At 48.1% G+C, this 23,154-nt stretch overlaps 1 protein-coding gene across 1 annotated transcript in view; it reads left to right on the forward strand.

The window, feature by feature from the left end:
* LAMC1 (laminin subunit gamma 1) overlaps window positions 1-19,000 on the forward strand; it is a 64,971-nt gene extending 45,971 nt beyond the window's left edge. The window contains exons 6-28 of the mRNA XM_027665299.1: window positions 1,877-1,994; window positions 2,089-2,187; window positions 2,293-2,429; window positions 3,231-3,353; window positions 3,442-3,631; window positions 3,884-3,996; window positions 5,303-5,524; window positions 5,610-5,798; window positions 7,340-7,585; window positions 7,925-8,078; window positions 8,517-8,659; window positions 9,058-9,236; window positions 9,391-9,547; window positions 11,816-12,021; window positions 12,400-12,479; window positions 12,804-12,941; window positions 13,102-13,246; window positions 13,578-13,727; window positions 14,132-14,246; window positions 14,589-14,788; window positions 15,007-15,165; window positions 15,653-15,752; window positions 16,107-19,000. Of these exons, the coding sequence (XP_027521100.1) occupies window positions 1,877-1,994; window positions 2,089-2,187; window positions 2,293-2,429; window positions 3,231-3,353; window positions 3,442-3,631; window positions 3,884-3,996; window positions 5,303-5,524; window positions 5,610-5,798; window positions 7,340-7,585; window positions 7,925-8,078; window positions 8,517-8,659; window positions 9,058-9,236; window positions 9,391-9,547; window positions 11,816-12,021; window positions 12,400-12,479; window positions 12,804-12,941; window positions 13,102-13,246; window positions 13,578-13,727; window positions 14,132-14,246; window positions 14,589-14,788; window positions 15,007-15,165; window positions 15,653-15,752; window positions 16,107-16,363 (3,620 nt within the window). The 3' untranslated portion in view covers window positions 16,364-19,000. The remainder of the gene's footprint in view (window positions 1-1,876; window positions 1,995-2,088; window positions 2,188-2,292; window positions 2,430-3,230; window positions 3,354-3,441; window positions 3,632-3,883; window positions 3,997-5,302; window positions 5,525-5,609; window positions 5,799-7,339; window positions 7,586-7,924; window positions 8,079-8,516; window positions 8,660-9,057; window positions 9,237-9,390; window positions 9,548-11,815; window positions 12,022-12,399; window positions 12,480-12,803; window positions 12,942-13,101; window positions 13,247-13,577; window positions 13,728-14,131; window positions 14,247-14,588; window positions 14,789-15,006; window positions 15,166-15,652; window positions 15,753-16,106) is intronic.
* The last annotated feature ends 4,154 nt before the right edge of the window (window positions 19,001-23,154 follow it).

The following is a 23,154-nucleotide window of genomic DNA, read 5'->3' on the forward strand; positions in this document are numbered from 1 at the left end:
ATTTCTTGCTTTATTTTTTTCCCCTCCATATATGAAATGTTTATTGTGTTGAATTTTGTTTTGAATTATCCTTGGATCTAATTGGGGTTAGATGCTTCACCCCTGCAGCACTTACTCCTTCCAATGTAAGGTTTGTGGTTTTTTTTTTTTTCACTGTGTATGTGTTGCCGTGGATGCTCCCAGTACTAAAGAACTTATTTAAATTCTTAGCAACTGAGATGATGTGAGTGGATATTTCTGGAAGTTGCTCATACTGAGGAACTGTAGTGAACTTTAGCTGGTGCATCAGTTTCTCCTACTGAGTATCCAGGCACTATAAATACAAACCAGTGAAACATTAAACACAAAAGGAGTGGGGGTGAGATAAAAAAAAAAGTGAAAATATGTAGTTAAACTCCTTTTTTTTTTTTTTTTTTTAAAAAAAAAGAAGGTGGGGGGAATTCTGGCAGGAGAACAAATCTTTTCTCGTCAGGGGAACCACTTGACCTGTAAGGAGTGATCCCATAACTACACCAGCCCACAGCAAGTAAGGGGGAAGGAGACAAAAGGGTAACACATAGTAAGGTATGATGTGAGGTTTCAAAATAGAGGAGCTGGAGTAAGTAATTGCTTGCAGCATGCCCTAAAAGCAGCCAGGGAGAGGTCTGCCAGGGTGCATCTCCTATCTAATTTGGTCAGAGAGTTGTACAGTTGTGAAATTTTTGACCAATAAAGGCCCTTTCTTCTTCTGTTTGCTCTCCCAGGTCATGTCAGACCTTATTTTAAGATGGGTGAGGGTTGGTGTCAGCTGAGACAGTCAAGAAGATGTAGGGAGGTGACCTCTCAGGTCTTTAGGGACAGCTTTCAAAGGACTTTATAACTTAGCCATCAGCTTGTATCCCGTGGCACATTGGCACCCAGGGTGTATTTGAATCCCCTGGATATGTTTAGATTGCTATTTTTTGTCTGAGTGCTGTGTTTTCCTAAATAATCCTAAGTGAGACTGCAAAGGGGATTTTAACTTTGGCTGTATATGGTAAAGGTTTTGTGAGTTCTTCTGTCCTGTCCAGCCTAATCATCTTATAAGTCTTCACTTTGCTATAATCTTCTGGTGTGGATTGAAGTGGAAACAAGCAACTATTTCTGTATACTAAAACATTTTTCTCCAGGTAGTTAACTCTTGGAGTGCTGACAGCTCCAAGGCTGCCAGCTACAGGGATGCTTGGAAGAAAGCATTTTGTCCACTGTGGATTAAAGAAACCTGCTACTGCTTTTTGTGCAAGTCCACTTGGACAGAGCAGTACTGAGGAAGGTGTCTTTCCAAAAAACGAGAATTTTGCTCAAGAGTTTGTTAGGGTTCATGGTGGCAGATGCAGCTTCACTCTGAGGAGGCAGTTTAGTCTTTAAATCCAACTTGGGAATTGAGGGAGGAAATTGGAGCATGAAAGGAAGAGGTCAGGATATCCCCTGGCAAAGGGGAGATGGTCATTAGGGAGAACACAAGGAATTTGGGGAATAAAATATCGGAAATAGTGTGTTGCAGGATAAAACAGCATGGAACTAGAGGCATGCAAAGGTAACAGTGAGGATGGAGCAGGAATAAGGATGAGAATGCAATTTGAAGTTAAAATTATAGTTATATATTAGAAGGCTGGTTGGTAGGAATAAAAGACTGAGTATAGTTTGGGAAAACTAGATAACAACTCATCTGTCTAGGGGTGCCAGGGGAAAAATCCCTGTGAACTAGGGGCAGCCTTTAGGTAAGCATTCAGTTGTCAGCTTGAAGCTTCCCACTTTCTTCTCCCATATTCCTTGCCCGTTTTGTGAAGTTTCAGAGCTTGCAGGCTGATAGAGCTGTGTGTGTGTGCTGAGGTGCCTGTCCCTGCTGTCCCCACAGGCTCCCTCAGCACACAGTGTGACAGCTACGGCCAGTGCAGCTGCAAGCCCGGCGTGATGGGGGACAAGTGTGACCGCTGCCAGCCGGGCTTCCACTCCCTCTCCGAAGCTGGGTGCAGGTAAGGGGGACTGCAGCTCTCTAAAATAAACCTGGACTCTTGAAAGCTTTCTCTGTGGCTCCTAATGGGTTGTCCTCTCTCCTGACTCTGGCAGACCCTGCTCTTGCAATCCAGCTGGCAGCACAGGGGAATGCAATGTGGAGACAGGGCGGTGTGCGTGCAAGGATAATGTGGAAGGCTTCCACTGTGAGAGGTGAGTTTCTCCTCCTGTGGCTTTGTTTCAAGAATGAGAAACATTCAAGCGATAACCTGGGGTCAAGTGTCAGGGAAATGAGTTCTCTTTCCTTCATGTCTTCAGATGCAAACCTGGATTTTTCCATCTGGATTCCTCCAATCCAAGGGGCTGTACCCCCTGCTTCTGTTTTGGACACTCCTCAGTCTGCACCAGCGCTGTGGGCTACAGTATCTACAGCATCACCTCCAACTTCCAGTTTGGTAAAATTGCCTTTCTTTGTATCTCAGGTTGGGCTGCGGACTCAAGTCAGAAACTATTAAAAAAAACAACTCCTTCCTTTCAAATCCTGGGCAGGCAGGTCTAGGATTCCTCCTTTGGAAGTGCTGAAGCTACCTGGTGTTTCCATGTCTGCTGCTTGTTTGTTCAGCTAGTATGAATTCACAGCTTTGGCTTTGGGCAGTTATTGTACACCAGGCAGGTGCAAGTGGGAATTGCAAATACAAAGCTTTTCTAGCTTGAGAGGTGTGCTGGCAAGGAAGCATTTCCTCAGGTTTCGAACCAAATCAGGAGTTTCTGATTGAAAGGATTAAAATCACTTCAGATTTGGAGTTTAAGTGGCTCTGAATAAAACACAGTTGTGTTTCCAATGGGTCTGTAAGCTCGGGAGAAACCTTTTTTTTTTTTTTCATGCAGTCAGTTTCCTGTGTATGCATGTTTTCATGCTGCGTAGTCTGAAAAGAACATCTTTTTAATTAAAATTCCACTGGAGAACAGTTCATACAAAGGCTGCAACTCTCAACAAGTCGTAGGGGACTGCAGGTTTTTCCGTGCCTGTTTAAGCTCTTTAGAAAAGAAGGTTTTGAACAAGTAGTTGTCATAGGGCTCAAAGTTCAGAGGCTTCAAGTCAGCACTGGGGTTAGGGGCTTAAATGGGAAATGTAGTGTTTGTCAGTACCTGTGCACAGACCGTAGAGTAACTAATATACAAACAGAGTGACATGAAAAGTGTGTGCAAAGCCACATCTTCCAAGGGTGTTAATTCTGGCACATCTGGTTTTTCAGGAGGGGATGAGTGGCGTGCTGAGCAGCGTGATGGCTCGGAAGTCTTACTGCAGTGGAGTGCAGAGACTCGGGATATCTCCGTGATCTCGGACAGCTACTTCCCCATGTATTTCGTTGCTCCAGGTAGGTCATTCCAGAAGCATGGCTTTCTGTGCTGCTTGTGCCCCTTTACGTTCCATCCCCTAACTGTAAGGATTTCTTATCCTTTCAGGCAAGTTCTTGGGCAACCAGGTTTTGAGTTACGGGCAAAACCTGACCTTCTCCTTCCGCGTGGACAGACGGGACACGCGGCTCTCTGCAGAGGACCTGGTGCTGGAAGGGGCCGGGCTGAGAGTGTCGGTGCCACTCATTGCCCAGGGCAACTCTTACCCCAGTGAGAGTGCACAGACCTACACCTTCAGGTACAGTGGCAGCAGCCGGGGCTGAGCTTGGGGTGCCCCTGGCCTCTGAGCTCTTGAGGAAACCAGGATCATTAATTTTAGCTCGTAAGAGGGTTCTTATCAGGTTGATTTTTCACTCGCTGTCTGGCAGCGTTGTGTAAGTGCATGCAGATGATGTTGCAACAGCGTTCTGCCTTTGGAAAGGGGGCTTTGAAAGGGTGCAGCTGTTAACATTTGAAAGCTGTGCTGATGATGCATGGCCCTTCTCCCTAGGCTCCACGAGGCTACAGATTACCCATGGAGGCCTGCTCTAACAGCATTTGAGTTCCAGAAGCTTCTCCACAACTTGACTTCCATCAAGATCCGTGGGACATACAGCGAGAGAAGTGAGTTGCTGAGCAGAACGCCGCAGAAGAGGGGAGGGGGCAGACTCATTGGTCTGGTGCTTGAGTTACTTCATTGTGGGGCTGTAAATAGCTGTGGTACCTTATCTGGCAAAGCTTTGTGCCAATGGATTTTCACTTGGTCTTCCTGTGTAACAGCTTCTCCCAGGCCTCATGAAGAGGATATGGGGAAGAAAAGTACTGTCTTTGAGGGTCTGGAAGCTCAACACTCATCACCTCCTGATTCTTTGCTTCTAAACATGGGGATTGTGCTGTGTTGCATGGCCACTGTCTTCCAGATTGATAAAAATACACAGTACAGAGACCCGAAGGACGTGGTAGGAGAGACGTAGGGAGTTTATAACACTCGTCCACAGCTTTTGCTACACTAGGAATGGTTACATCCCCCCTGTTTCCAGGTCTTACCTTGACATGGCAGATGGGAAGGATGGGGTCTTGAAAGTGCTGCCAGTGCAGAACTTAAGTGAAAACTCCTTGTAATGCGGGTTTATTAGAAGTCAGACATGAATTAGGAGCAAAAATGTGTCCTTGGGTGGTGTTGAGTGTCAAAGAATTTTTCAGAAAGATGGAAGGGGTGAATTTGCATTTGGAGAAGGCTGGAAAGCTGCAAATGTTTTCAGTACAGATGGCTTGTAAAGAGGAATGCGGAGTTGTTAAATGGAGGGGAGGAAAGGTGTGGAGCAAACCATCCCGAGTGCTGTAGCCACTGCTAATATGAGGGAGCTGAGGCTCCCTCAGTGCACTGGAGTTGCTGCAGTGGTACAAACACAGTGGTATAAGTTAAAAGCCAGCTATGTTGTGTCTGGACTCTGTTTTGCCCCAGGGAAAGGGCTGGGAGAAGAGGGGGGAAGCACTGAAATGCCAGCAGAAGGAATGGCTAGAGAGGAATAGCTGAAGAGTTTGCCCCGAGGCATGGTTTGCAGTGTATTAAAATTGCTTGAGAGGTGGTCTGTCCTGTCTTGAAAGACAGGAGTTGGTTCTGGTATTTGATGTGGAAATGGAACCCATACCCATGTAAAATATGACATAAACTGACTGTACTTGCTCACCTGCTCTTCTCAGCATCCTTCTCTGTTATTCTCGTCTTTCCTACTCTGCACATGCCCTTCATGAGCTCTGTTGAATCTTTTCTTATATGTCTAAATCTTCCTGGAGGATTTTGCTTCTTGATTCCCCTCACCACCTGCAAGCACCCACCTGTCTATCCTTTGTACCATTCGGAGTGTTTTGGGAAGTGGTGATGAGAGCCTTTGTGGTTACAAAGAGTTTCCCCCTCGGTGCTTTCTAGGTGCCGGTCACCTGGACGATGTCACCATCACAAGTGCTCGCCCTGGACCTGGCGTGCCCGTGGCCTGGGTGGAAAGCTGCTCCTGCCCCGTGGGATACGAGGGGCAGTTCTGTGAGCGCTGCACCTCTGGGCACCGGCGAGAGACCCCGAGCCTGGGGCCCTACAGCCCCTGCGTGCCCTGCGCGTGCAACGGGCACAGCGAGACGTGCGATCCCGAGACAGGTGAGAGGGCTGGCGAAACAGGGAGGGTGATTCTTCCTTTCTAGGTTGGACAAGGAAGCAAAACTCATGTCCCTCTCTATTCCAGGCGTGTGCAATTGCAAGGATAACACGGTGGGGTCTCACTGTGAGAAGTGCAGTGAGGGGTATTACGGCGATGCAACGGCCGGCACAGCCGCGGACTGCCGGCCCTGCCCCTGCCCGGGCAGCTCGAGCTGTGCCATCGTGCCCCGCACCAAGGAGGTTGTGTGCACCAGCTGCCAGGCTGGCACTACAGGTATGTTCCTACACAAAAAATCATCTTCTACATCCACATGCTTGTGGAAACGTGTCTCCTGCCAGTTCAGGGAGTCTGATCCACAATGTGAAAGCTGCTGTTTCTTCTGATTCCAATCCTTCTCCCTTCCTCAGCCCTGTTTTCTGTCCTGTGTGAGGCTCAGGGCTTCCCATGTTCCTTGTGCTTGTCTCTCGAGAACAAGAGAGCAACAAAGGCTTGATCTGTGCAAAGTCTGACCATTTCTATGCTATGTAGGTGAGCCATGCTGGCTTCTAATAGAACTCTGGTAATTGTATGCAGAAAATAGATTTAAAGGAGCCAGGGAGGTGGGTCAGACTGAAATAAAATTAGAAGATGCAATTTGCCAGCCAGGGAGGCACCACAGGATGCTTCCTAGGAAAAGCAGGAAGGCTGCAAAGACTCACAAACACTGCCCAAAAAAATATAAGATCAAACGAGTGCTCAGCAGTTTTAATGAGAAATATATGAACGGATAGAGATTTTTTTTTCAAAGCAATAAGCTGTGAAGTCCAAGCATGCAGCTGAGTTGTTAAGCAGTTGTTTTGTTCTGCCTGCAAACAGCAAGGAAGCCTTAGGATGGCTGGCAGCCTCCTCCCTGCTTCTCTGCTGATTTTATGCTTGGCATAGCAGAGTCCAAAGTACAGAATACCTGTAAATGCTTGACATGCTTAGAAAACCCCCTGACCAAGCAGCTCATGGAGGTTCCCATGGGTGCCACTGCATTGTGAACCAAGGAGGAGTCCAGGGGCCCAGATTCCTGCAGCTCAGGTGTCTGTACAAGCTCATATTTACTTGTAACTGTGTGATTGCACAGGAGCTCCACCTGTGTCATGCCACCTTTCTGGAATGTGAGGGAAAAGAGCGTTTGTGTGCAAGAACTGCCTAACAAATGGAATTTTTAGCTGGCTGGGGAGGTCAGATCTGCAGTAAGTGTAGGGAGCTGCTGAGTTGGATGCTTCAGCGGCTGTCCGTGGAGGTTTGGCACATCTCTGGCAGTGGAACTTCCTGGAGCAGTGATGCCCCATGGAGCTCTACCTGGTTGGAACTCTTAAATTTACAACAAATTACAGCAAATAGGTTTGGCTTAAATGGATATTAGGAAGAAATTTTTTACAGAGAGAGTGATCAGCCATTGGAATGGGCTGCCCAGGGAGGTGGTGGATTCACTGTCCCTGGAGGTTTTTAAGATGAGACTGGATGTGGCATCAGTGCCATGGTCTGGGAACCACAGTGGGCTTGGATCAAGGTTTGGACTTGATGATCTCAGAGGTCTTTTCCTACCCGATTGATTCTATGATAGGAGGGAAAGGAGGAGTGGAAATGATTCATAATGCAAAGTTCCAGTGAAAAAGCAGCTTGAATTTAGACATGGGGAGGGATTTGTGTCTGACCCCAATAGGAGGATGAAAGTGCAGGAAGCTGGAAAGTTTTGTTTTCAGAAGGGACTGGAAAGGACATCCTGTGTGAGGTGGCAGCAAAGGGCTTTCTGCTGCAGCACCTGAGTGTGTGTTGTGTCCCAGGCAAGAGGTGTGAGCTGTGTGACGACGCCTATTTTGGGGACCCGCTGGGTGAAAACGGTGCTGTGAGGCCCTGCCGCCTGTGCCAGTGCAACGACAACATCGATCCCAACGCCGTGGGGAACTGCGACCGCCAGACCGGGGAGTGCCTCAAGTGCATCCACAACACCGCCGGCTTCTATTGTGACCGCTGCAAGGACGGCTTCTTCGGGAACCCGCTGGCCCCCGACCCCGCCGACAAGTGCAGAGGTCAGAGCTGGTTCCTCATGCATTTTACAATGGTTTTGTCCCCAAAGAGATGCTGTGAGGACACAACGTCAGGCTGTTGCTTGTGCCTGTCAGCAGCGATGTGTGGTGGTGGTTTGATGGGTTCGAGCTTGTTAAAATCCTTGTATTTGTGGGCACTTACTGCCATTGAGGCCAAAGGACTGTGCGATGCAGACTGTGGTTTGCCATTGAGGCAAAAGGACTGTGCGATGCAGACTGCTGGCTGTGGTTTGGATCCAGGCCTATTTAGGGACCGGTGAGTACCAACGCCACAAGGGACTTCTAACTTGGTGCGTGTTTCTCCATCCTTTATTTTTGCAGCTTGTCACTGCAATCCCTATGGCACTGTGAATCAGCAGACGAGCTGCAATCAAGTGACTGGGCAGTGCGAGTGCCTGTCCCACGTCACTGGGAGGGACTGCAGTGCCTGCGAGCCTGGATTCTTCAACCTCCAGAGTGGACGTGGCTGTGAGAGGTGATGTTTACCTTGGCTTGGGGCAAAGAGCCTGGTTTTGGAGGGTCTGGGCTTACCTTGGGCAGGAATGTGATGTTTGTCACAAGTAAATGCTGTGCCTCGATGCTGCTGCAGCTGGGGAAGAGCAGCGGTCAAGGAGTGGCTACTAACGCTGTGCAAAAAGCCTGACTTATAAATAGCTTTATAAAGAGCTCCAAATCAGGGTTTTAAATAGAAAACTGCCACATGACTCTGTGATTGTAGCAGGAGCTCATGGGTTCCTTTTTTAGTGCAGGCAGCAAGTGACCTTGCACAGTTCAAAGGCTCAGTGCCTCGCCTGCTGTAGCTGCACTGCAAGAAAAGCGACTTTGGGCAAATGCAAACGTTGCGCTGCGCCCTTCAGGGAGGCACTTCACCCCTGTGTCCCTTCTGTGTCTGACGTGTGTCTGCCTCTCCCAGGTGCAACTGCCACGCGCTGGGCTCGACCAACGGGCAGTGCGACATCCGGAGCGGGCAGTGTGAGTGCCAGCCGGGCGTCGCCGGCCAGCACTGCGACCGGTGCGAGGGCAACCACTTCGGCTTTGGCTCTGAAGGCTGCAAACGTAAGTCTGAGAGGCCAGAGCGAGGCAGATGGGAAGGATGTTGCACACGCAGCCTTCCCGTTGCTTTCGTCCTGTCCCATTGGAAAAACAGGATGATCCAAACTTTCCTCATTGATATCCCTGCCTGTAAAGAGCAGGAAAAGTAACTGCAGTTGGTTACAATGAAATGGGGTAGAATAATGCTTTGTGGGAGAGGCAATAGCGAAGCTGAACACATGCTGTGAACATTGGGTCTCACTTGTGTGTAGAAGCACCGTGATCAGGAGTGGGGTTCAGCTGTGGGTTTGTGCCCCGTAGCTCTTGCAGATGTTTCAGGGTATTGAGGGTATGCTCTCGCCCTGGCGTTTTAGGGTGTTTCTGCCTCTTCTCCAGTCTGACTGAGGTTTAAATTCCCACAGCCTGTGACTGTGATCCGGAGGGCTCACGCTCCCTGCAGTGCCAGGAGAACGGCCGCTGCGAGTGCAAAGAGGGCTTCGTGGGGACCCGCTGTGACCAGTGTGAGGAGAACTATTTCTACAACCGCTCCTGGCCGGGCTGCCAGGAGTGTCCAGCCTGTTACAGATTAGTGAAAGACAAGGTAAGGCCAGGAATGCTGCTGTTGGTACTGCTGGATACAGTGGCATGTGCCCGCTCGTGCAGCAGCTGCGCCCCTGGCTGTTGACGGCTGCTGAAGGCAGAGAGGCTCAAGGTGCTTGGCTGTGTCATAGCTGTGCCCTGTCCCTCTGACGTAGGTGGCGGAACAACGCGAGAGGCTGCGGGAGCTGGAAAATCTGATAGCAAATCTGGGTGCAGGAGAAGAAGCCGTGACTGATCAAGCCTTCGAGGAGAGGTTGAAGCAGGCAGAAAGAGAAGTTATGGAGTTGCTCCAAGAAGCACAAAAAAGCAAAGGTGAGTTGATGAGTTCTTTGCCTGATGGTCCTGTTTCCTTTGGACACAGCGTGTTTTATCTCAGGCCTGTGCTGTGCTCCAGGACTGACAGCTATTTCAGAAAGCACTGAGTCAGTGTGTGTTGTTATCAGAACAACAGTGCCTGTGCTTTTATCCCTGCTGTTCTCCCAGCGCTCTCTGTTGTACATGCAAAGTAAAGATCTGCCTCTAGCTCCATACAGATGTGTTTTGTGTGTTAGCCTCTTCTCCAGATGCATAGAAGGGTTTTATTTGTTCAACGAACAGAAGACTTTCCAGTACGCTTTTCGTACTTATAAATTTGCTCAAACATCTTGAGATCAAGTAGTTCTTGTTAGGATATCATCAGCAATCAGAATGAAGGCTTCAAGATCCTGCTGGCAAGCTTAATTATCCCACCATAAAGTGTAGAAAGTTCTGAAGAGTGCTGTTGTGGTGGCTTTTAGCTGTTTTCCCTGTTAAACTCTGCTTTGAATTGATTCTTTTATTGTCACCTCTACCACAGGATGTCTGTGAGCAGGATGTTTGTCGTGTCTGTGACAGTGGTTTGTCCTTAGAGCATCTTTAGCGTATAAGATGATGTGTGTTTTGGAGAAGAGAAACCTGAAGACTACTGACTTTGCAGTAAAAGATGTTCCTCTGGGAGCTGGGACAGTGATTTCAGACCATTTTGGGAAAATCCATCCCCTTTGTGTGAAGCTGGAAAAAAGCTGACACACATCTAATGCTGGTGTTTGCTTGGGAAGATTCCTGCCAGTGGGAATGATGGCTGAAGCTCTTCTCAGCTTTAGCTGAGGTAGATTTACACTCTCTGCTTGGCATCCAAGTCTAGATAATAGTCTCACATAAGGAAGTAGGAGGTTGAGAATCGAAGAAAGGTGAGGGAATGGATTGGGTTTTGTGGTGGTATTTCAGATCTTTCTTTCCATGTCTTACAATCATAGAATCATTTAGGTTGGAAAGACTTCTGAGATCAAGTCCAGCTGCTAACCCAGCACTGCCAAGTCTATCACTAAACCGTGTCCCCAGGTGCCACATCTATGTGTCTTTTAAATCCCTCCAGGGGTGGTAATTCCACACTTCCCTGGGCAGCCTGTTTCAGGACTCAACAACCCTTTCAGTGAAGAAATTTTTCCCAATATCCAATCTAAACCTCCCCTGGTGCAGCTTAAGGCTCTATCCTTTTGTCCTGTTGCTTGTTGCCTCGGAGCAGGGCCCGACCCTCACCTGGCTCCACCCTCATGTCAGGGAGTTATAGAGAGTGAAAGGTGCCCCCTGAGCCTCCTTTTCTCCAGGCTGAGCTCCCTCAGCTGCTCTTTGTGCTCCAGCCCCTTCTGCAGCTCTGTTGCTCTTCCATAAGAGGGCAGGTTAAATGCAACAAAAGCTACTCTTGCAAAAATCTGTACAAGTTATTTGTGTTTTTCTATGTAGTATGTTTTTGAAATGTGTCAGATTTTCATGTTCAATATTTAAGATGTGCTGCAAGGTCAAGGTATTTGGGAAGAATCTTTAGTTTTGGAGGCCTGTGGGCTTCTGCTTGTACTTCATCTCTTGAAAACATTCTCAGTTTTTCAAAAGTAACTGCCCCTGGCCATGAGGCACGTGCCTGTACTGTGATGGCTCTGTTATTAAGGTGCTGTTGTGGGGAGTTCCCTGGTGGTCCAAAAACTTGGGGGAGTTTGGGTGGCTCCGAGGTCCTACATATGAGAGAACCAAGGCTCTATCTGGCCAGCTTTTGTCATCCCTTGGGTTTAGGGGGGAGAGTTTGGAGTAGGTTAACTATTCCACACATCTCCTAGCTGCTCCCTGTGGAGACTGTCTGGCTTGTGTTGCCCAAAGTGGAGAATAATGTGCAGCCCCACTATTCCTCCATCTCTGCAAACCTTCTAGGAGTTAAGAGAATTCACAAAGCAGACGTTTCATACCTCTTGAGGAGCAGCTCTGCTGTGATTTTAAGTCCATGACAGAGGTGAAACCTGATTCTGAACCCAAAATCCCCCATCAGAGTTGGTTCCAACAAGCAGCAAGGTTGTCTTATTAGTAGTTAATGGCTTTTCATTTCTCATATTTGGAGCACATTCTGATGGTGACTTTGATCTCAAGCTGAGCGACTTGTGAAACAGCTTTGCTGGTCCCCTTTCAGTAGGGGATTAGCCTCCAATACGGTGCCTGCAGCGGTGAGCTGCTGCTCCAGCTTCTCCTCCTGCTGTAATTAATTTTGCTTCCTCTCTCTCATATCTTGTGTTTCAGACGTAGATCAGGGCCTCATGGATCGTCTCAAAGACATCAACAGCACACTGGCAAATCAGCTCAACAGGCTGAGGAACATCCAGGGCACAGTGCAGGAGACGGAGAACCTGGCAGAGCAAGCCCGGGTGCGGGTGGAGGACACCGAGGACCTCATCAGCTTGGCTTCTGACATGCTGGAGAAGGCAAAGGTGGCAGCTGACAACGTGGTGAGTGTGCTGCTGAGATTCCACGCCACTGGGAGAGGAGAGAGGGCCTTCACTTCTTTGCCCTCTGGTGTGTTTCTCTGCTTGGTCTCTCTCATATAGCAAATGTGCACCATGGAAAATAAGTAAAGGAAGTTCATCAGTGTCTGTCAGAGATTGTGTCTTAGCCCCTGCTCAAAGAAACCAACAGAAGAACTCTTAAAGAAATATCAACACCTTTGTGTTTAAGGGATGAGCAGTGGTTAAGAAAAACATAGAGAAGTCAGAAGTAGGTCAGACACATCTCTAAGCATTTAGATCATGACAATAAATATTTAAAGAAAAGATGAGTCAAAGATGAAAGAAGAGGTTTAGGGGTTTCTTTTTCCTTTTTTTTCCCAGTCCATTGCACCTCCGGAGCAAAGTGGGGACCCCAACAACATGACTCTGTTGGCAGAAGAGGCCCGTAAGCTGGCAGAAAGGTAGGCTGTGGCAAGGCACATTCCTCATGGATCACATCAGGGCCCTGCTCTTCCCTGCAGATTTTAATTTGCTGGGTAGGAAAAACACGCCCTGTGCTGAGTAAGAATGTCACCGTGGGCTCATGCTTGTGTGGCACTGAGGGCAGACAGCAGACATGTGAACAGGGGGCACAACAACCATCTTCCATTGCAAATGTTTTAGCATCTCTCATATTTAAATCTGGGAGAAGGAAGGAAAGTGAGAGAATAAACTCCAGAACTGAGGACAGAAACTGCTGGCTGACAAACCTAATGGCATTATTTTTTTTCCATTATCTCGTCCAGACACAAAAAAGAAGCTGATGAGATTGTTCGCGTAGCCAAGGCTGCAAATGATACTTCCACGGAAGCGTATCAGCTGCTGCTGAAGACCCTGGCTGGAGAAAACCAAACTGCCATTGACATTGATGAGCTCAACCAGAAGTGAGTCAATAACAGAAAAATGGTTTTATTGCCTGGCTTTAAGTGCTTAAAGCTAAGCGTTTTATGGGAGCTGGTTTTCAATTTCTTAGCCTCTCTACTCTCTTAAGTTCAGTTTTACAAAAAATATCGTAGCACAACTGGATCCTTGTGGATTTTTTAGGTATAATCAAGCAAGGAATATTTCTCGAGACCTAGAGAAACAGGCCAACAAGGTGCTTGCTGAGGCAGAGGAAGCTGGAAACAGAGCCCTGCAGATCTACGCTAATCTCACCAGCCTGCCTACAGTGGATTCCACAGGGCTAGAGGTATGTGTGGGCAGCATCACATGCAGTATTCCCTGAAGATTCCAAGTTGCTGGCATACCTTGCATATGCTCTGCTAATGCTCCCAATCTGTGGGATTTTTGTCCATCTAGGTATAATCCAGACTTGTGTTTTCCAGCTTCCACACAGGAGATTAAAATGCATAAAACCACCTACCTAAACCTCCACTTCCCCCAGTTTCTGAAGGACAAAAATCCAAGTGAAATGTTTGCCAAGCATCTTGGCTTGAATGGAGAAGTGCAAAAATTTGCCACCCGTTCAGAAATTCTTTAACATTCAGGACTCTGCGTTTGTTTCTGATTTCCACCTGCAGAATGAAGCAAATAAGATCAAGAAGGAAGCGGAGGAATTAGATCAGCTAATTGCCAGAAAGCTGAAGGATTATGAGGACTTGAGAGAAGACATGAAAGGAAAGGAGCTTGAAGTAAAGAACCTCTTGGAGAAAGGGAAGACAGAGCAGCAGGTCAGTTCTGCTTTGTGCAGGCTTTTGTTCCCTGAAAAAAAACAAACAAAAGAAAACAAGTAACTAGCCAGATGTGGAAGATCTGATCTTATTCAGTCTCGTCTTATTGCAGCTTGTTAATTATGAGAATGCTGAAGAGTGGTCCCAGAAAGGAGATGCAGAAAGCTGTTAACAGCAACAGCATTGAGGCTGTAAGGGAAAATAGGGGATATTTGCCAGGTGTGGTGTCTTTTGTATTCAGAACAGTATTCCAGAAGTCCCTACATTCCCCTGGTCTCAGAGGAAGTACTGCTGTTCTAGATGGCATTGGTGTTGTTTCAGACTGAGCAGTGCTTTTTTTGATACACATACGTGGTTGTCCCTCAGGAGGTGAGAATATGTTGATCTGTGTCATGTCTCCTCAGACTGCAGACCAGCTCTTGGCTCGAGCAGATGCAGCGAAAGCCCTGGCTGAAGAAGCTGCTCGGAAGGGCAATGGCACACTACAAGAGGCCAATACCATCCTCAGCAACCTGAAAGGTAAAGAGGAAGCACTTGCAGTGAATCCTTCAGTTCCAGTGTGACAAGTCATTTGGCAGTAGGGGTATCCTGCTTAAACAGGCTGTGCTATTGCCCTCACCTCAGTGTTGGGGGGGTTCTTTAGGCTTGTTTTTCTTTAAAGAAAAAAAAAATAAGCGTTTTCAATGACTGGAAATCTCCTTTAAGCTCCTTATTTAGTATCACAAGATGTGCAATAGGGAGAGCTGATGCCAGTTTACTCTTGATCCCTCTGATGTCATGGAGGCAAAGCCTGGGGAGCTCAGTCAAATGAGCATCCCAAGGCTCTCTGTCCTGATAAGGGTCTGTTCTGCCCTTCCCTAGACTTTGACAAGCGGGTGAATGATAACAAGACGGCGGCTGAGGAGGCACTGAAGAAGATCCCTGCCATCACGCAGACCATCGCTGAAGCCAACAACAAGACGCGCCAGGCGGAGCTGGCGCTGGGCAATGCTGCTGCTGATGCCCGTGAGGCCAAGGCTAGAGCAGATGATGCTGAGAAAATCGCCAGCTCTGTTCAGAAGGTGAGTCCTTAGCGGTTCTGAAACCACCCTCTCCCCGAGATGTTGGTGTGTAACTGCGTAAACTCTGTTCCAGTACTTCCTGGAGAGCCACATGTGCTTTCTGCTGTTTTCCCACATGTGGACATGACAGGAAATCGGTGCATTTTGATGGAAAAGACTGAAGGAGGTTGTGCACCTTCATCACCCTTCTTCCATCCTCTCCCCCTTGTTGGCTGTAGAGTGCTGCTACTACCAAGGCCGAAGCCGACAAGACTTTTGCCGACGTGACGGGGCTGGCCAGGGAGGTGGATGACATGATGAAGCAGCTGCAGGATGCAGAGAAAGAGCTTAAGCGGAAGCAGGCGGATGCTGAGCAAGATATGATGATGGCAGGCATGGTAAGTAGTGCTGGCAGGTGACAGCAGTGGCCAGGAACTGCCTTCTCCCCACTGTCCTGGAGAGGCAAGCTTTCCTCCTGCTCTCCCCTTGCAAAGGTAGTGCTGAGTCCAGCCAGTATTCAAACTCTTCCAAGTTTTAAGTGGGATTGAGAACATGAGACAAGTTCTGGTGCATTAGCACAGGCTCCCTGCTGGAATTTGAGAGCCAGTTTTCTTAATGCAACACTCTCCTTTGAGTTTAACTGAAACCTGACTATAGACCTATTGACTCTACTCTGACTTTCCCTGCAAAATCCTGCTTAGTTCTCAGGGATATCCTGAAGTAATCAGAAAAGTGATTATTTGAAGATTGTCAATCTTCTCCAGCATTGTGATAAAGATCTCAGTGCATGAGTGTTACCCTGGAGCGAGGAGCCAGAGGTGTGGGTGACTAACTGCTTGGGCAGAGGCAACAGTGTTTTGTGCTCTCACTTTTTACACCCTGCAGGCCTCACAGGCTGCCCAGGAGGCAGAAGATAATGCCAGGAAAGCAAAGAACTCTGTGAACAGCCTACTCACTGTCATTAATGACCTGCTGGATCAATTAGGTAGGACTGTCCTTAATGTGCCCTATGCCTTTGAGTGCTTTCCTGATGTGTGCTGGCTTCCCTGCCAGTGCTGTGCAAGGAATCAGATGGGTCTGTTGACCTCTTGAAATGGGGTTTGTGTGGCGCGTCTTGGGGTTTTTGCTTTGCTGGGGTAGCCTCAGAGCTCATTGTGCAGTGTTCAGTGGTTTTCTGCAAGCTGAGGACACCGAAGGTGTCACCCATGTGGTTGGTTCTGTTTTAAATGATGTCTCTAATGCAGAAACAGCCCTGGCTGTGGGCTCAGCCGTGTGGCACCCAAAACCAGGGCATCAAAGGGTTTTTAATGTGCTTCACTATTTGCTACTGGCTTTTCAGGGCAACTGGAGACGGTGGACTTGAACAAACTGAATGAAATTGAGGGTACCCTGAACAGTGCCAAAGACCAGATGAAAGACAGCGACTTGGACCAGAAAGTGTCTTTCCTTGAGAGAGAAGCCAAGAAGCAAGACGATGCGATACAGGCCTACAACAGGGACATTGAAGAGATCCTGAAGGACATTAGCAATCTGGAAGACATCAGGAAGACCTTGCCATCTGGCTGTTTCAACACCCCGTCCATTGAGAAACCCTAAGGGTGCGCTGGGGGTGGGGGGTATTCCCCCCGAGTGGTGGTTCGGCTCCGGAGTGCCTTAACACACAGTACCTTCTCCAAATCCCCACCTCTTCGCTGCTCACAGCCACTGTTTTCTTGTTCAAATCAGGATAAGTTGAAAGATTTTTTTTTTATTATTATTATTTTTTTTTTGAGAAGCAAATTAAATATCCGTCTTTGGGCATCAAAGGGGTTTTTTTTTTTATATAGATTGTTTTCCTGAGCACTCCGCCTTTGCCCCTTCCTCAGACACAGTTTCTCTTTGATTAGTGCAAAGATGAGAGATGCTCTGGACTCTTTATACTGTGGTTCAGAAATAACCATGTGAGCTGTACACAGCAAGGCAAAACTAACCCAACTTTCTCTCCTCTCTCCTCCCTTTGACTGTAAAATCCTCAGTCCCAGAGCTCTCTGTTCCTATGAAGGAAGGGGATGGCTGCCAAAGTATTACTGTAATGGCCAGTAAAGCTGCACTCTCAGATCTCTGTTCCCAACTTCTAACCCTGTGAATTTATTGTTTTCATCCTTACCTAGTGGCCAATCCGACGGCATTGGTAGCCTTTGACAAAATAGCTGAAGCCTCTTTCTGAAATGCTTTCTGTGATGATGCATTGCTCTGAGGAAAAGGCAGCCTCTGATTGGAGCTCTTTGGGAAGATGGGATACTGGTGGAGTGGTGGATCTTGCCAGCCCCACTCCTCATCTGTGGAAAAGTTTTGGGTCCAGTCTGAAAGCTGCTGCCTGCTGGGTAGTCCAGACTGCCAGAGCGTGGAAGCCATGAACTGCCTTCCCATCTGTTGCTACTGAATTGCCAGAGGATCTAGTTTTTTAGGCTTGGAATGTCTGACTGACAGATGAGTTTGTTCAAGCAGGACGAGTTTTGCTCAAGAGGAGGGCTGCCATCCAGAGAGCTCCGACAACTGCACTGGCCTTCACGCCAAATGTCTTTGGGTGGGGAAGGAAGGGGGCACGTGAGTGGAAATGGGAAAAGTCTGTCTTTCTCCCCATCTTTTTCCTGAAGGAGGACAGTGGCATTTTTATATCTCCTGGCATTGCTCTGGCCTTTTGCCTGTTTTTAAGCTGGCGGGAAGAGCTGGAATTTTCCAGTGCCCTCCTTTCTTCTTGCCTCCCGGTCACCGTAAAGCCACCGCAGCACAGGGACTTCAGGCCAGGCTCAGGTGGCAGCTCTGCATTTCACAGCTCCCACCTTATTCCCTGGCAGGCTCCCTCCCCAGGTAGTGCTTCCCAGCTGCTCACTGGTGCTGGGTGGGAGTGCCAGGGAGAGCATCCTCTGGGCTTCCTCCTTGTCTCCAGCCTGGCATCCCTCCCCCCTTCCCTGAGACCTAGTATATATCTATCCTTAAACACTATGCAACTTTGTATGTTTGCGTAGCGGGGAAGAAATTATTATCTGACACACACTGGTGCTATTAATTATTTCAAATTTATATTTTTTGTGTGAATGTGATTTTTTTTTTCCTGTTTTTTTTTAAAATCATGATTATAGTGTGAGGAAGTCTCTCGTGTGTGCGTATGTGTGTGTAAATATACTCAGCCATATTTCCAGAGTGGCACAGCCTGGCCTCCTCCATGTACTCTCCCCTGTAGCCATCAGGGTGCATGCATCGTGTATCACTTCTCTCTGTATCATTCCCTTGAAACTTGGGATTTCTCCCAGCTGGGCTCCTGCTTTCTTCCTTCTCCTGTATCCTCAGCACCCATCAATAACCACTTTGCCTGTCAGGTGAATGTCTTCCAGCCCTCCCTGTCAAGCCAGCCCTGCCCCACGGTGCTCACAGCACCCCGTTCCGTGTACCTTGTCCCTTGGGACACTGTGCCAGGACAGGGGCAGGAGCTGTGGCTTTGCAGCTGGGCTGTGAGGAGCTGTAGCACAGCTGGGACACTGGACCCAGCACTGAGTGGTCGGAGAGCTGGACTCGGGGACATCCTGATACCACTGTGTGAGGCAGGAGGCTCGGTGCACCCTTGGGGACAGCACTGCTGGGCGGGGGATGATCCCGGCAAATCCCGCTCTTGTACCCCTTCCCTTAGAGATTCTGGCATTTACTAGCTTGGGATTTCCCTCCTGCCTGCAAACACACCTGGAGGAGAGCTTGCTGGCTCGCTGGCTGCTCTGGTCAGATGGCTGTAACCGCGTCACCTCTGCCAAGGCTGTGAGAAGAGCAGATGCGAAGATGCGTGCATGCCCTGGCTGACCTCAGGCCTAAGGTTTCCTGCTTTCTTCTCTTGGGTTTTTTTCCTATTTTTTTTTCCTTAAGCTGTTTTTAACAGAATTTTATTTTTAAATAAAAGAAAAAATCTTTATAAGCGATCTCTTAATCACTACTGCATTACAGCCATTAATCATTGTGTAAGTCCAGTTATTTCTTTACGTAATGTGATGACGCGACAGCTGCTGGTGGAGTGCTGGGTGTCAGTCCCTTCATCACCTTGTTCCTGACTGTGGCCCCCTCAGTACGTGCCTTCACTCCAGCTTTTTTTGCCTTAATCTGTGGTCTTGCTGTCTGGGGCAGTGAACAAAATGCAACACTTGCAGTTTTTATGTATAAAACAGTATTTCTTATTTATAATAAAGTCTGAATATTTGTAACCCCTTATACCTTGGCATTCTTTTGAGTATTGCTTTTTTTTCTTTGGGGTAGGGAGAGCGGGTATTATGGGGATGTGTCTCAGTTGCAAGATTCAGCTCTTGCTTAATTAGGTGACCTGTTTTAGGGTGGGGAAAAAGGAACAAGAAACTTGGAAATGCATTTGGTGGGTGCAGGTGGCCATAGGGATCATGGTTTCCCCCATGTCCATTGCTCCATTGCCATGGCTATGATGGATTTTAAGCTGCTGGTTTTCCAGGACTTAATAAGATTATGCTGCTAGTGCTGATGCTGTTGGAGCTGCACTGTCCTCCTGGAAAGCCCTGGGGAATTGGGGTGTGTTTTTACACTGTAAGGGTAAAATCCGTTTAGCTGAACATGTGGAAAAGGATGGAGCTCCTGGGAAGAAAAATTAAAACCCTGAAAAAGATGCTGAAATTTCTCACTAGGAAATGCCATAAGTTTGGACACTCTGTGTTGTTCCTGGATTCTGTCTTCCAGAGCCTGAGATAAATTTTATTCCTGAGTTAAGTAACTTTGTAAGGACGGATTACAGTGATAACAGACTAGGCCATTCTGCAATCACACGTGTCTTACATCTCCAGCTGGATTTCTGTTATTTTTCTCAGCAGAGGAAAATGCACATCTCATTAACTTGCATCAGAGCTAATCCCTTCTCAGCTGGTAAATTCTTCTCATTAATTTTTGTATTTCAGTTTGTCATCTTTCAACCGTTTATTCTGCAGTTGCCACTAATGAATCTGTTTTCTAAAATACTTTTTTTTTTAACCAGTACTGCTGTTGGGCAAATTCCAGCTGGCAAAATCTGTCTGAGGTTTCAGTTGGACTGTAGGGAGCAGTCAAGGAGCAGAGAATTGGGTGGTGGGATGGTTCTGACCTTGCACGAGCTGTAGGTTGACATGGAGCCTCTTACCATTTTGGGGCTAAAATACTCAGGAAGCAAGTCTGTGCCCTTTATTGTATCTTCAGGATTTTATCTTCAGCTTTTTGTGAGCATTGTCCAAATCTGTCTCAGAGGTGATCTTGGAGGAGGATGATCCATGCAATCCTGTGGTTTTTAGAGGTGATTCTCAAGGATAGTGGAGGATGATGAAGTAAGAGTAATCTAAGTAAATACACAGAAATCTGTCACAAGGTGGAGCAGACCCAGACCCAAGGGACCATGACAATGGTTTCCAGGTCACTGAAGTGTTGTACTGATATTTTGAAGCCCAGGTAGAGACACCCTCCTCCAATATTCTGCGTGGGCTGTGCCCAACTTCAAAGTGCCTGAGGAGGAGCCTTGCCAAGCCATGCTTTTGTGGCTTTTTTCCTCCTCTAACTTCCAGTGGGTTTTCTCAGTGTCCAAGATCAAGCTCCACAGTCTCTTGTACTTTCTAGAGAAGCAGGAGGCTGGCAAGGGGGGCCTGTGAAGAGATGGCAATGCGGAGGGCCTGGACAAACCTGAGCAGGGTTCCTTCTCCCTTCTGGAGAGAACAAGATATTGTTAGAAGTTAAAAAGTGCTGCGAACAACTGCCCGGAGGACGCAGCTGTAGCGTCCATGTGGATCTGAGGATGGAGAGGACATACAGCTGTCACCCTAAGCTGGCAGTGTTCTGTGCTGCCCATCTGACATGTTGGGCCACATTCTGGTTAGTTAATCTTTCTGGTTGGCTGCTGGCCCGATACCTTTGGGTGTGTCCCCATCCCAGAAACATCAGGAATGCCATGTAAAAAATACCCCACAGAGTCTGGGCTTGGGGGGTAGTTGGATGGAAATGCCTTCCCTCATCCCTGTGTGTGTCACCCCTCACTGGTGGGGCAGGGCACATGACCAGGTGTGATGGCACTTCCTTGCTGTGCTGCTGCTGCCCTGCCCTGCTTGCTCACCCTAACCCCTGGTGTCCCTGCCTGCTTCCTGCCTGCCTCTGCCCATCCCGGTGGAGCCTCTGCTTCAGGTGGCTCTGGCTGACATGAGGACTTTTTCCCAGGGCACCCAACTGACCAAGGAGAGACTGAAGTCCGGGCTCTGTCGCTGCACTGGCATTTGGCGATGCCGGCACATCATGATCCCTGATTTTCCACACTGAATGTTGCAGCTCAGATGGTCTCTTGTAGAGGGCAACATGGGGACACGGACACATGCAGCATCATGGTGTTTATCTGTCATGAGCCACCAAAATGTTTTTTTTCCCTTAGTTACATCAATAAAACTATCGCTTTGGGGGTTTCACACACCTTATTACTTGCCACCTGCAACGAACAGCAAAATTCAGATTGTTATGGAGATTCAGACTGTCTTTGGAGTTGTTCATTCTGCCATGGCCACATCCTCGAGGACTGATGAACTTGTGAGCCCCTGCAGTAGCACTTCCTGGGCTCCATTGTGAATGAACACAGAATATTTTCTTGTGTTGCAGATTAAAAGACACAGGTTCTCCAGTGAAGAAAAACTGTTCCATTGCAGTGTGTGATGAGCACCACTACTCTTCATGCCTCCCTTTGCTTAGGCTTCTGCTCACTCTAAAGGTAATATTTCTGTTAACTATGTTTATATGAGACCTCTTCTGGAGGGTGCTGCCGTAGCAATGGGTTGTGATGGGTGAGGTTTGCTCTGTGGAGGGTGGTGGGCAGCTGTTCCAGACCAGAAAATCAGGGCCCCAGAAAATACATTTTTTGGTGGTCTCATGGCATGTGATCGTGTGGTTTTCAGAGGTGATCTTAAAGGAGGATGAGGCACACATTCCTGTGGTGATCCTGAGGGACGGTGGAGGATGACAAGTTAAGAGTAACCTAAGTAAATATGCAGAAATGACTGAGGAGCAAGCTGTGTCAGGGCCTTGTTTGCACAGTGGGGTGAGAGGTGGGGTGGTAGCAGTGAGATAGAAGGGATAACACGGAGGAGACAGATAAGGGAAAAGCTTCCTGATGGCAAGAGCTGGTTTTCTAAGAGAGAAGTCAGCCCAGGGCTAGGTGAGGTCCAAGGGAACTGCTGTACACTACATGCTATTGGAGGAGATGAGCTTCCTGAGCAGAGGGGTGTCAGTGGTAGGAAGGACACAGGAGAGGTGTTTCAGGTAAGTGAGGTACTTTAGAGCAAAAGGGATTGTGTTTCCTTAAAGGAACAGGTGGATCCTAAAAACTGCTAAATTGGTGGGAACACCATAAATAGTTTTATTCCACTTTAAAAAAAAATAATAAAATCCAGATAAAACAACCTTGGGTGCCAAAACCCACCATGCCACCATCACATTCGGGGAGCTGGTTTCCTTGTTGTGGGCTATATTAAGATCCAGCAAGTGAAATGAAAAGGAAACCGCCTGTTTATAAAAGCGAGTTGACTCAATCAGCAGAGGCAGGCACAGCCGGCGAAGGGAGGTGCAGAGATGTGGTGAGTTCAGGCTGGCTGCGCCCATGAGATCACCAGGAGGCACAGAGGAAAGCCCTCTGAGTCAGCTCCAGGTGTCTGGAGTGTCTGGAGGCTGTAGGGCTGTGTAAGATGCTCAGACTAGGACCTCGGTGTTAATCACCCGGGTCTGTCAGCTCTGAAATGAGCAGCACGGCAGCGCCTCGGGTTGAGTTTGAATCCCTAATAGAGAAGGAGATCTAAAAAGGGACAGATTTGTTAGGTGTCTTCATTCCATCTAAAGGTGCTCATGGACCACTCGCAGTCAGTTGTCACAGCAGGTGTCCCGTGGCAGTAAGTAAGGGAACATGAGGGTCCATCCTTCCTGTGATACCCTAGTGGGCTGCTTTTGCAGGTCAGGTGGATGTGCCGGTGTTTTCACTTATCCTGGTGTATGCAGGATGAGGAGGACTCCTGCCTCCAGATTTCTCTCTTCTCCTGTAGAAGTCTTCATGTCCTTCCTGCAAGGCAAAGGTGACGAACAAGGTGGAATTGGCTCTCATACCTTGTTTGGCTCACTGGCTACCCATTAGAACAAAGTGCTAAGGGACCTGGGTCTGTGGAGCCTGGCATCCTCCTGCTGGTTCTAGCAGCAGCCTCAGACAAGCTTTCTCCCCTCTCTGTCTCCACTCCTCATCCTCCTTCTAGCACAAAAGTGGATGCACTAGGTGAGCCCAAGGACCCATCTAACCATTTTCCCCTTGGGAGCAAAAGCAGGTAAATGTGTGTGACAATTCCCACCTCCACCCCGTTTCT

Source organism: Corapipo altera, unplaced genomic scaffold (assembly GCF_003945725.1).
Source record: "Corapipo altera isolate COAL_440 unplaced genomic scaffold, ASM394572v1 316, whole genome shotgun sequence".
NCBI lineage: Eukaryota > Metazoa > Chordata > Aves > Passeriformes > Pipridae > Corapipo > Corapipo altera.